The sequence below is a fragment of the Heterodontus francisci genome, chromosome X (genome assembly GCF_036365525.1).
Source record: "Heterodontus francisci isolate sHetFra1 chromosome X, sHetFra1.hap1, whole genome shotgun sequence".
NCBI classification, from domain to species: domain Eukaryota; kingdom Metazoa; phylum Chordata; class Chondrichthyes; order Heterodontiformes; family Heterodontidae; genus Heterodontus; species Heterodontus francisci.
The window spans coordinates 10519535-10533570 of record NC_090421.1 but is presented as its reverse complement, the minus strand read 5'-3'; the positions used below and the strand labels follow the sequence as shown (position 1 = coordinate 10533570).

Here is a 14036-nt window from a genome sequence, read left to right as displayed (position 1 = left end):
CACCATTACTGAGACTAGCTTTCAATTCCAGCTTTTTATTGATTAAAGTTAAATTTCACCCACTGCCATGGTGGGAGTTGAATCCATGTCCCCAGGGCATTAGCCTGGCCCTCTGGATTATTAATCTAGTGACATTACCACTATGCCACTGCCTCTATTACTCATATTGCTATTTTAACAGCTCTGCTTTTTGCTGTCACTTAACACTTACTTCAGTTATGAGGGAGCTGTTCAATTTAGAAAGTTTCTGTGAGGAGTTTAGACAGAAATTTACTTGACCGGGAAGTTTCTTTTGACACCAAGTGCCAGCAATTGGAAACCTGGAATTGGCCTCAGAGCCTGGGGGAACAAGAGGCAAAAAAAGTCAGTCAAAATTCCCACTCCTGATTGCCCTCCAGTGGCGCCTACTGAAAAGTTCATGTATACAGAGGATTCGGCTTTGATGGTTGAAGAGCCTATTGACAGTCACTGCCTGCTTGCGTACGCGCAGTGAGGCAGCTTGGGTGAGGAAATGGAGGGTCCGTCAGCAACTGTGGAACAATATTCCAACATTTATCAGCATCTTCGGGAGAAATGGGGAGTATAGAGAAGAAATGTTGAAAGGAGGAGAGGATTTAAAAAAAAAAGTTGTTTGACTCTTGTGATCCCGCTCAAATTTCAAACAATATAAGTTACTGAGCCTGAGGGAGCTGAATACACAAGAGAGTGGAAATGATCTGTTAGCAGAGGCACTTCATGGATAACTCATATCTCTCTCTATATTAATGCAACTCTCTCACAGTGCCAGGCTCTCCCCTTACCCCGTATTCCGCCCCACCCCCTGGCCGGCCAGTTTCCCTGACAATGTCATCAGCACCCACCACTTCAGCAAAAGGGGAAGGGAAATAAAATCAAAAGATAGTTAAAATTAATCATTTTCTTTTTAAACTGTTTGATCTTGAAAAGGCACCTTGATCATGAGACTGTAACAAGAAAATAAATGGGGAAAGTATCGTCTTGAAAACACAGGCAACTATTTGTGACAACCTCGTCACATAATCAGCATAAAGCTTATCCCATGACTGGATGGTTGTGGGCTCAAATCCCAGTCCAGCCTGTTATTTAAATATGCCTGTCGCTGAATGGTAGGGATCCAGTTTTACCCATATTCAGCTGGGCACAGTTAACTAACATACTGACCTTGCTGCAAGGTCACATCTTATTGAATGGCTACACTGCATCATTAACTGCAATTGACCATAGTCGGAACCATCTGACACCTTGAGATCAAGGCAGTAGCATTGGAAGAGGCCATTCAAGTATAAAAATAAGGACGGGAATGCCAGTAGATGTTGAATAAGAGCCCTGGGACGAGATGTTGTGGTAACTTCCGACACTATTTTATTTTAGTAGGGCTCATTTTGAATCTGTTCCAAATTAGTGGCGAGATATCTTCTTGCTGTATTGGCTGCAAGGATCGCAAGTTAAGTGTGTTGGGCATGCAGCTCAGTTTCCAATGGCCGTGAGTTAGTAACATATGGCACTAAACAGGATTAACCAGCTGCCCCACTCAAGCAGGGTAGTTGTTGACAGGAATGGACGGCAGGAGGTGCTGTTCTGAGGTTGAAGTTAAGGTCCATTGTCAGGGCAAAGTTGAGTTCCTGATGTTGATACTGGATCCCAACAGCAGAAAAATATTCCATAACACTGACATCCCTCACTTTGAGCATAATTCCCCACTACCCCCACCATTTAAAAAAAAATACTATCGTAAAAATGTTTTCTCTTTTTCTTCCCAAATCTTCTCTTCTGAATGTATTGATTCCTTACTGGGTTACAGTTCCACAGATGCTGGCCACCTTCTGTCATTCTTCATGTGTGGGCTTCGATGGTGAGTGTTAGCAGGCTGTTCGACTGCAGAGGGCATCATAGGTGAGCCCAAGCCTGTCCTTGTCCGATAACCACGCAAGTACATTTGCAGCAGGAGCCACTGGATGGTAGTGAAGACCTTGGCCAGGTCTCCCTAACCCGTGGGTGCTGAGGCCAACTGCAGCATCCCTGTGTCCCCTCTACTGCCACCCCCTATGTGAGGTTAACTGACCTAGCACAGACTGTAGAACAAACCTGGGACCTTCCTGCATTATATCGATAAATTTGCTGAGCCATGAAGGGGAACTTTCAGATGGTCTTTCCAAAGAGTGTAATGATTATAACCATTAGGAAAGATTGGACAGGCTGGAGCACTTCTCTCTAACAAAGAGAAGACTGAGAGTTGACCTGATAGAAGTCTTTAGAATTATGTTAGAAATAGGTTTGATAAGTTAGACGTTGAGAAGATGCTTCCACTTGTGGAGGAGATGAGAACTAGGGGCCATATATATGAGATAGCGACTAATAAATGCAATAGGGAATTCAGTAGAAACCTCATTACCCAGAGAGTGCTGAGAATATGGAACTCGATACTAGAAGCAGTAGTTGAGGTGAATAGCATAGATGCATTTAAGGGGAAGCTAGATAAACACATGAGGGAGAAAGAAATAAAAGGAATAAAAGGATATACTGATAGGGTGGGAGGAAGCTCCTGTGGAGCATAAATACTGGCAGGGACCAGTTGGGCCGAATGGCCTGTTTCTGTGCTGTAAATACTATACAATGTCCTATTTTGGTTGTAGACCTGCGCTCATCGATATGAGGTGAGGCAACGTGTAAATCAGCCAGCAGAAACCCGAGACATGATTGGGCGATGCTACGTGCTGAGCCAGGACTTAAATATCAGAGATGAGCTGGATGGCGGCGACTGGAAGTTCTGTGAAGGACGCTCGCAGGGTCACCAGCGCTTTGGGTACTGCCAACAGGGAATTGCGGCGGGCTTCACACCAGATGATAATTACATTTTATTTGGCGCTCCGGGCACGTACAACTGGAAAGGTCAGTTATTTCCAATTTTGTGTGTGTGTGGGGGGGAAATAACTGGCATCTTTGCTATGACAACCAAGATAATAACATCTTTAAGTGATCTGGTCAACTGTTAACCACTTATCCTGTTGAATCATCACTGGATAGCTTCATGTCCATACAGCTTTATATATAGTTTGAATCCCAGTTCCTCTTCTGTCCCCAGCACCACTGTGCCACAGTTTCAGCTCTGAGGTTGGGAAGACAGGGTTTCACTGCTGTCAGTGCTGTTGTGTGACTGGTTGGCCTGAGGCACTTGTATGAATACAGACCCCGCCACATTGGCACTGCCCGCACTTATCCCGGGCAACTGCTAAAATTGGGCAAATGGCGCGAGTCCTTTCTCATCACCGCAGGTGCTGATTGCAAAGGTGCCACTTAAACCGTATTAATTGCTACTTTGGGCAGATCAGTCCTGAGTGATTTAAAAACTGATTGAAGCTGCTGAAAGTCGCCCGCTGCCTCCTGCCGTGGTTACTCAAACTAATGGCATACAAAGTCTGCTCTCTCACAGGGGCCAATGTGAAATGAGTTTGGTGCAGTTTTGATCCCAGTTCCTGTAGCCCCAAAACTGTTAGATTGGGCATCTCCTTCAGAGAATTCTGAGTGTCGGTGGCGTTGGAAATGGCAATGTGACACTGGTACAGATGGAAATACTTTTCTGAGCTTGGGGTTTAAGGTACATTATTGAGCGATGTAGAGGGAGCTTTACTCTGCATCCAGCTTGAAAGCACAAGTATTTCCATTTCCCAGCACTGAAACCTTCACCATTGCTCATACAAACATTCACGAAAAAGATGGACAAAGTCAGCCCCTGTCAAAAGTTGATGAAGGTTTATGAGTTCAGATTCATGATTTAAGAGTGACACCAATACATGGTTATTTTAAATGGATTAGTTGTGAGTGACATTATGAGTTGCAAATATTGATACACTGCTGAGAATCCCCTCAAAGCTATTGACATACATCTAGGGAACCCCTTGTCCTCACTTCCCAGAGTTATTTTCAGCTGCCCAAAGACAAACAGTGCTCTATCATTGCAGAAAGCAGAAAACGTGTTTGATTCTTGTTGAGAAGATAATGATATCAGTGGCGGAGCCAGTGGTGGTTGGGGGAGGGGGGGTGGGGGTGGGTGTGGTTAAGTGGGTTATGACCTTCCTACCCAATCATTTTGAGATTGAACAATACGACTCTGGAGGGCCCCCTCCATTTTGATCCCGGGAAACTCCTGTCACCTATCTCCCAACTCCACGTTGGGCCTGCAGGTTTTTGCCAGCTTGGCCTTTGGACCAGGTAAGTTCCATTCTCCGGTTCCCTGGCTTGGTCCACTTCCTCACTCCCCTTCCTGCCAAGTTGACCAAATTTTGAGTTCAACCCCACCCTCCCAGTCACACAAACCTAGTTCCAGCACTGATTAATTAGTCAGCAAGTACAGAACAATTCAGAACTCCTGATTACTTTGGGGGATTCCCTATGCCCTAACCAGAGTTTGGGGAGCCTAGTTTGAAAACCAATGGATTCGGTAGCAAGGACTTGGTTGACCAACAGCCCTGAGGCAAAGGCCCCGCTCATCATCCAAGTCCTAATCAGGACAGCGTGCTGTTGCTAATGTGCAGTATTGTGGATTAATCCAAGGGTAAAGCTTTGTTTTCTGTCTTCGTTTTTTTTTTGTTTCATTTAACTCTCAATATTTTTAGGCAATGTTCGGACAGAACTGCTCAGTCATTCTTTGGTCCACTTGGGAATCTATGACGACGGTCCATATGAAGCGGGTGATGAAAGAAAGCAGGAAGCTGAGCTGGTCCCTGTACCTGCCAATAGTTACTTAGGTAGGATACCTATGTAGTGCAGACGGAGAGAGGTGACTGGAAGTATTCCAAAATGGCTGAGAATTCCATTTAGGTTAAACAGCACCATGATTTATCCCTCACCCAGGCTCACCCCCAAAATAGAATTTATTTTCAGTTTCCTGATCTCCATTTTGATTTTGATTTTTTTTTTTCTTTTAACATACTGCACTAACTTTGCTGTTCTTTACAGGAGCAGGTTAGTTGTAGAGTCTGGAAGCCACGTATGATGCCAGGCCACTCATTTGTGTGCACCAGGCCTCCGCTTGCATTGTGTTTTGCATGTCGCATCACAATCCTTTGTGGGTTGTGCCCCCTGCACCCACAGTTCCATGTGAAGCCATTGACTTGCTTGATGGTACACAGTTACTGCCCAAACTTGGCACAGTGTCCACCATGGCAACTCTACAGCAGAGCTTTTTGGAGCTCATTTGGGACCAGGAACTGCAATGGAAATAATACGGAGCCATCTTGAGTAGGTAATGAGTTTCAGCTTGTTCTGAAAGGCACAGCATTCATTTTTCTGGCTTTTGATTTGAAAGTCATTAATGCTACTATTTAACTTCGGGGAATTCTCAGCTGCTGATTCAGTCACCTCTCTCTGCCGTGCACTATCTTTTTGATTCTAACTCGTCTTCTTCTTTTCCCCCTTCTTCCCCCCATCCCCCCCCCCCATCCATCTTGAATGTACAGGTTTAATATTTCTGACAACTACCAGTAGTTCAGACCCTGATCAGCTGGTTTACAAGACACCGGACCCTGCTGAGAAACCAGCGAGAAGCCCTCACGACGTAGCGCAACATAGTTACTTAGGTTTGTAACTGCGCATGTGGCAGGGAAAGTGTGCAGCCATTCCCTCTTGTGTCTATATCTGTGTCCAAACATTTTGTGAGGGCAAAAAAACAAAGAAAAATCAAAGAAAAAAAATCTCCATGTCGTTGTGTTTCGTTTACAAGTCTCCATATTTCTGCACACTTTGATGGTCACATGAATGTCACTGCTTCCTGTTGGTCAGGCTCCTTACAGTAACATAATAACCAATCATTTGGGCCTATGGTTACCGTTGATCCAAACCAAAGATGGCCGCCCTCAGTCAAAATAGTAATAGTGTGCCACAACAGTTAAACAGCTTCTCTGTCATAGAAACACGGAGTATTTTAATTTCAGTTAGGAGTGAGATGGAATGCAAAGTGGATCGAGAGATGACAGCAGGATAATAAGTTTGGAACAGCAATCATATCCAAGTGTCCCAAAATCTTATAGAAAAGGTTGTTCTGATTGCTGCTATCCAGTATTTCTAAGGAACATGGGAAAACAATGAGTCACTAATCTCTCAATCAAGCCCATTTTAGTCTAACTGAACAAAGTTGAATTTGTTCATGTGATGTATTTAGGAAATAGATATAGCTCAGACCAACCTTACCTAGTGTTAACAACCTTGAAAATGGGAAGACTTTGAAGTTGCAGCTTCCTTTATAGACTACAGAAAATTATCAGGGAAGCCCTCAACCCTGAACTTACATGCTGGTGAGGAAGCTATCTTGTTAAGAGCGACATTATTGATGTTCAAGGAACCATATGGAAGCAGTGATGTGTGTGAGTTGTGTGTACGGCCCACAATACTGTAACAGACTGCCGAATTGACTTCAAGCAAGTTATTATGATCCGAGCTTTGGTGATACCAAAGGAATGTTTGTGCATTAGTTGGAAGTCTGCCCAGTCAAAAACAGCTTCACTCAATTCCGGTAGTCCATTACACAGTTGGCTGTCAGAGAGTATGGCTGCCTGCCATTGTGCCTGCAAGGAGTGCTTCCAATTATTCTGCATGCAATGACACCAGAATGTTTCAGTTCACATGAGTGTGCCAGGGTTCTGTGACTGCTGTCAGTGCCGAACCCTGGTGTCCTCCACATGGAAAGGGTGGTTGTAAGAAATGTGTTTTTAAGGATATCAAGGATGGTCACTTGAAATATATTCCTGATTAGGAAGTGTTTTTGAACGATTCCTAAGTAGGCGTGACAAATTGAGCTTTCAGTGAGGCCATGTCTCACATAAAAGGGATTTGGGTATCCTTGTACATGAACCACAGAAGGTTAACATCTAGGATAGCAAGCAAATGGTATGTTGGCCTTAATTGCAAAGTTGGAGTATAAGAGTAAGGAAGTCTTGCTGCATTTATATAGGGCTTTGGTGACACCACATCTGGAGTACTGTGTACAGTTTTGGTCTCCTTATCTAAAGAAGCATATACCTGCCTTCGAAGTGGTGCAATGAAGGTTCCCTAGATAGATTCCTGGGATGAGAGGATTGTCCTATGAGCAGAGATTGAGTCAAATGAGCCTATTCTCTCTGGAGTTTAGAAGAATGAGAGCCGATCTCATTGAAGCATGTAGAATTCTTCAAGGGCTTGACATGGTAGATGGTGAGAAGCTGTTTCCCCTGGCTGGAGAGTCTAGAACATGGGGTCATAGTCTCAGGATAAGGGGATGGCCATTTCAGACTGAGATGAAGAGAAATTTCTTCACTCAGAGGGTTGTGAATCTTTGGAATTCTCTACCCCAGAGAGCCATAGATACTCAGTCGTTGAGCATATTTAAGACTGAGATTGATAGATTATTGGACACTAAGGGAATCAAGGGATATGGGAATAGGGCGGGAAAGTGGTGTTGAAGTCGAAGATCAGCCATGAGCTTATTGAATGGCAGAGCAGGCTCAAAGGGCTGAATGGCCTACTCCTGCCCCTATTTCCTATGTTCTAATGTTTCTTAAAAAGGATTGATGGTCATCTTCGGAAATCTTCAGCTGCAGACTTGAGGTAGTGAGACTGGAAGAACTTCCATTCACCTCTGAAGCCTGAATAAGGTAGAAACCCAATTCATTTTCATTCCACAAAGATATCCCAGAATCCAATGATCCAATGTTGACCCTCAAATTTATGAATTTAGTTTCATAACTTATGGTGAGATCTCAACATTATGGGCCTAGAAGTTGGACCTTGTTGCACCTGTTTTATTGATGTACATCAGGCGCATTGAGGGCCAATTTCGACAACCACGTCCTTCGCCCGAAAGATGTTTGAAAGACGTCTGAGGGCTATTTATCACGCATCCGAGCGGCCATCTAAAACAGGCAGAAGGATCCATGCATATACTAATCAGGGGCTAATATTTTAAGATCTCTCTGGGAAATTGGACTGCCACCGAAAAGGTAAATATGTAAAAAAAAAGTATTTTAATTTTCACATGGAGCCAGGAGGAGCAGGAATGTTCCTTCCTCCTGACTCCACAGCACTCCTGAGGGCTACTTCTGACCACAGTCATGCCCCCCCCCCCCCCCCCCACCTGCCAGCTATCCTTCTGCCATCAACCCACCCCCTGGCGTTTATCTGAGGTTGCTGTTGGTAAGGCAGGTGACACAAAATTCATTCCTGCAGAAAAGTGAGCGACCTGTGAAGGCGTTGCTTACTCTCGCAGATTATTTATATGAGACCTGAGGCCCAATTATGGGCCAGCCTTGGGCCTCCCAGTTTGGGCGTGTGTTGCAGCCGCGTCGCCACCTTCATGTCCAAAACCATGCGCCAACAAATTTCTACCCCAGGAGTTCTGGATTGCTACTCCAGTACCAATGCTGGCCTGGCCAGCGATGCCCACATCCCATGAAAGAATAAAAAAAAACATCCACTACATTACTGCACCCTTTAAGTGTGCATGGGCTATATTTTTAATGTGCATTTTGTGTACATGCGTATGTTTACAAAGGAATTCTTCAGGATGGTATAGGAAAGGGATGTTGTGGGTAAAGACACTGGTCTTTCACGTCAGACCTCTGTTTGAATCCACAGACTGATGAGATTAAAATCTTCACATGGATGACTAGTTTGGGGACTACAAATGCCAAATGGGTACAGTAGGGCCTCTTTTGATGGTGGAATTAAAGTACATTGTTGGACAGAGTAGTGAGAGCTTTCCTCTCTGACCTGAGCTGTACCTGATCTGGAAGTACTTGATGGTGGATGCAAAGGTGGACAATATTTCATCTCTTTGCCCAATATTGCTCACTTTGAAGAGCATTAAAAAATCATCACTCAGCAAAATAAGAGAATTCTGAGGCAGTTCAGTTTGTGTTTCTCAAATATCCAGGATTATATTTCAAGAGACCAGTTTTTCATGTCTATATTGGAAACAATCCCAAATGTACACCCTACCCATGTGGATTTTCATAATCTTCTTGTACTTTGTTCATGTGATTCATTGTCTCTGGCATGTTAGTGCTTGTTGCATGTTTCTGCTGGCTTATTGTGTTGCCTGGACACTTGTCATGTCATTCCCAGTTTTTGTTTCCACTCTTCCCCCATATCCTTAACCCAGTGGCACTGACCTACTCCTATCCTTAGCGTACACCACTTTGTTGGGGTGTGGGGTGACTGTGCCTCACAGCCCAGAAACAGTAATGAAATTCCAAACAGGATGGTCTCGGCTTTGATCCCCTGCCTGTCCTGAGTTAGTTGATCATTGAGGCCAGGGCAATGATGGTGGTGATGTTATTGGCCTCAGGAGCCATAGGCCCTCTAGAGAAGGGAAATGGAATCAGCTAGAATACTGGTCCTGATCGTTGTCTAGTGACCGCAACTGGATGCACCACATGGTCAGATGGCCGACTAAACTCACATATGATGATCACTTCGGAGAGATAAGGCAGCCAGCACTTACGGACCCATACTCCAAAACAACCTCTACAGGAGAGAAAAGGAGAAAAACAGGACGGGGGTGAAACAATAGAAGCTTGGCTCAATGGCACCCTGGTTTATCCAGGCCATGAGTTCCAGGAAACCAATGAATCCCATTTCCTGTTCGGTGCAGAGTGATTGCTTTCCCGTTCAATGCTCTTAAAAGAGCTTGTTTGTAAAGCAAAGGTTTGGATTGATCAGAATAACTCTAGTCTTGTCATTGGCCAATAAAGTTCCATCACCATATTGCATGACTAATATTGCCATCAATACATGCCAGTATTTGTATCGGTTAATTCCTACCAATTTGCATTGCCGCCTGATATCAAACAGCAAAATATTCCATTCTCCAAACTGCTGCCAGCTTGCTTGAATGGGCAAATAATTATCATAACAGCAAAAAAAATCATCCGCTTCAGACAATTAATGACCAGTTCTTGGGGATCTTCATTGCACAGCCCTTTCAACATCTTGTGGAGGCCCTGATGCGTGTGATGTTTCATCCTATCCAGCACATCCTTTCACACCCCTTATAGCTTCCGCAAAGCCGACCATGTTGTGTTTCGCATGGGTTGGGGTATCAGAGGATTAGCATCTGCACATGAGCAGTGAGTGTTTTTGACTTCATATTTAACACAACACCAGCATCTTGAAGAGTATTTTGCACTCGAGTAACTATAACAATCTTTTGGAGGGGAGGAAAATCAATGCTTTTGAAGAACAAATTAATCTCTCGCTCTCTAATATTTCATCAGATTAAAGTTGAATTATCCTATTTGCTTCATCAGTTTGAGGGGAGTTATGTAATATGGCCTTATCCTATTAAGTTTTCAAGGAGTAATGATCATGGTTGCAAATCTGTGCTTGAGCCTAAAGGAACTCTGCTCTCTTTGTGGGAGCATGTGATGAGGTTCGGATTATTGGACCTGAAGAAGCAAAGTTGTCACGTCCCACTTGGAGCAGATCCAGGTTCATTCAACAAAACATTTTTAATCTGATCAGTGATGCACTGTTATTGTTTACATTGTTTAGAAACAAATCACGTTTTCAAGGTATTGCCATCAAGGCTTCTGAATGTAGGAAAATGAGTGGGCTGAGCACTTGTGTATTTTATATTAATGTCATATACTTGCTTCTCTCCCTGGTTTCCCTATCTCAATGAATGAGCCCTTATAATGGGATGGCTGAGAATGGGAACTCACCATGTGGGGAACTGACAACCTAAACTTGTGTTCTACCACTCCATGATCCAGCAAACTGGCAATCCAGTGCTCTCCTGCCAATGGCAAGAGGTATTACACCATATTCTCTGCACTGGTTAGAACAGCTCATAATAGCAGAAAGGCTCAGTCCTACCAAACAGATTAATACAATGAGCTCAGTCTGTTCTTGGAAGCACTCTGTACTGGAAAAGATCAGATCTCCCATTTAACCAACTCTTGCAGAACAAACCTGCAGACAAGTTTACATCCAAAGTAGCTTATAGTAAAACGGACCTGTTCATGCAGGTTGTCCATCAATATATAATGAGGGGATCTCATCGGCAATTTTCTTTTTGAAACTCAAAATTATCTGGATTACCTCGTGGCATTTCCTAGTCTTCATGGCTCAGAGATGGTGACTTTACCTGAGTCATTGCTGAAAGTTTAAATTCTGAACATAGAAAAGCAAAAATAAAGTTTAAAATAATGAAGCAAGAGACTGAAGAAGGTATAATGACGAGAGGCAGAGCAGAATTAGTTTTTTTTTTTGAACAAGTGTGCAATTTAGTAATGGGGCTTAGAGGGTTAAATTATGAGGACAGGTTGCTGAAATTTGAGTATGACAGATTCAGGGTGATCTGATCAAGGTGGTTAAAATGTCAAAAGGATTCGATAGGGTAGTCATGAAGAAACTATTTCCTCTTGTGTGAGAATCAAGAACGATAATCTTAAAATTAGAGCCAGGGAATTCAGGAGTGAAATCAGGAAGCACTTTTTCACACAAAGTATAATAGAAACTTGGAATTCTCTTCCCTAAAAGGCTGTGGATGCGAGGGGGTCAATGGGATTTTTCAAGACTGAAATGGATAGATGTTTGCTCGGTTAGGATATCAAGGGATATGGTGGGTAAATGGAGCTGAAATACAGATCAGCCACAACCTAATTGAAAGACAACACAGGCCTGAGGGGCTGAATGGACTCCTCCTGTTCCTGTGTTTCCAATGTTGGTGATAAGCACCTGACGTCCAAGTATTGTTGTTGTAATATTGGGGAATTTTTCTGGTTTATAGAGTGTGAGCTGAAATCTTTGAATAAAATTGTTGCCTGGGAATCACAGTGTATCCTAGAGCTGCCAGCAGTCTGAGGGTTAAATGTCGAAACAGCAGAAGTGACGCCATCTTCCAATAGAAGGGGAACTTTCTGCTGCATTTGACATTTTCTTTTAGTTTTAAAAAGATAGATTAAAATGTTACCAACATTTCTAAATTTGCGCATGATGCAAACAGGATACAGTGCTGCTTTCCGATACATTTATAGCATTTACAGCATTTAGCCAACTCATGAGTAACAAGTATTGGGAAGGCACACAGGTGCAGCACATGCTGGGAACATGTAGCACCCAGTGTATACAAGTGCAGCTTCAGGGACTTCATTTAAAGGGGCGCCAACCTTGTGGAAAATTGTTTGGCGATACATTTTCTGCTGGCTCAAAAACACAAATATATTTTCTTCCTCCCAATAAGCCTAATTGTTGGCTAAGACCCATTGTAAGAGAGACCTCCAAGGTTGAAAAATGCAGGAGAGCAGTTGAGATAACAGAAAATAGTTGGACCCAAAGATTGGGTTTTAAAGGCTTGAAGAAAGAAGGCCGAGCAAGACTGAGAAAATAAAGAGTTCTATATGTTTGAGGTCCTAGGAAAGAATGATTAAGGCAGGAGGTCACAAGATAATTGCAAATGAAGCTCATCTGTGTTCATCCATCCAGGAAAACCCTCCCGTTTTCCCCCACTGCAGCCTCTAATTGTTTCTTAAACGATCCCAGGATCTTCACCACCTCTCCTCCATCTAGGGGTTCATTCCGAGCGTGATCACCATGGCAAGAATGTCCCATTTGTGACTTGGTGACCAAAACTAGGCCCAGTGCTCCAGGTGGGGTCTCAGCAGTTTAAGGTTGAGCATGACTTACTCACATTCTATTGACGTCGTTGGTTGTTGATGCTCAACATGTCCAATCATTGCGAAGCAAGTCTACCAAAACCTCAGTATCTCTTTCGTCTTCAAGGGCGGCGCAGTGGTTAGCACTGCAGCCTCACAGCTCCAGCGACCCGGGTTCGATTCTGGGTACTGCCTGTGTGGAGTTTGCAAGTTCTCCCTGTGTCTGCGTGGGTTTCCTCCGGGTGCTCCGGTTTCCTCCCACATGCCAAAGACTTGCAGGTTGATAGGTTAATTGGCCATTGTAAATTGCCCCTAGTATAGGTAGGTGGTCGGGAAATATAGGGACAGGTGGGGATGTGGTAGGAATATAGGATTAATGTAGGATTAGTATAAATGGGTGGTTGATGGTCGGCACAGACTCGGTGGGCCGAAGGGCCTGTTTCAGTGCTGTATCTCTAAAACTAAAAAAACTAAAACCTTAGCTATTTCATTTCCATTCTTGGGATATATATGTCATCCTGTACATTGCAAAGCTGCTCTCCTAAAAGCAAAAATATGTTTGCTCAATACAACTTCATAAAGATGGTGCTCTTTTAAACAGGGTTAGGAAATAGCCATGACATAAAGCAAAAAGAAGTGTTGAAATCTATTAGGATCTCCACAGGCATCAATTTAGGATTAAAATAGCTATTTTTCCTCACCGGCACCCTTGAGAGTTGAGTTGCTGAAATGGGGTTGTGGTATCCGGGAGAGGATTATCGTGAGCTTAACCATGATTTTGATGTTCACTGTGAGTCCTACTAAAGCCAGACAACACTTGCATCAACTCATAATAAGCCTATAATAATGGTTTCCTGCATATGGTGATCTGTATGTCGCCAAAACAACTCAACTAACAAACTGTGCCCCTCACAGAAAATATCCTCATGTCAGTGAGTTTGTTTTGGGCTTCAAGGGCACTTTGTAGAAATGGTCACATCGTTCAGCCACCAAATCCATATAGAAAGTGCATATCTGGCATTCCAGAGCATGCCCAATTCCATGGCAGTGACCGTCTTGTGCTTGGCGTGCTCCATGTAGGTGACCTGTCCCTGATCACATTTTCCAGAAACTTCTTCGTGTCCCCACCTGCGGGTCTGCTCGTAGACCAGACCCAAGGGCCGGTCAACACCCCATACCATGCAGGGTGGTGAGTCACTGGTTTTGTGATGCCCTGGATGTTCTCACTTTGTGATGGTGCTTTGCTCCACCTTTACCCAGTTCTTGGCCTCCTTTACCCCTAATAGACATGATGGTTCTTCACAGAACATCAAGAGTGTGCTAGCTATCTGGCTGATGCCTCAAATATTTTTTGAATTCTTGAACATTACCATAGATACTGTGACAGACCTG

The 14036-nt window shown here is 43.7% G+C and overlaps 1 protein-coding gene across 3 annotated transcripts in view; it reads left to right on the top strand.

Annotated features, from left to right (window-relative positions):
• Positions 1-14036, top strand: part of LOC137358541 (integrin alpha-7-like) — a 155073-nt gene that overhangs the window by 77204 nt on the left and 63833 nt on the right. The window contains exons 4-6 of one of the 3 annotated variants that reach the window (XM_068024483.1): positions 2652-2907; positions 4632-4763; positions 5475-5594. In XM_068024483.1, coding sequence (XP_067880584.1) covers positions 2652-2907; positions 4632-4763; positions 5475-5594 — 508 coding nt within the window. The remainder of the gene's footprint in view (positions 1-2651; positions 2908-4631; positions 4764-5474; positions 5595-14036) is intronic. The other 2 variants (XM_068024485.1, XM_068024484.1) reach the window with 2 other exon arrangements.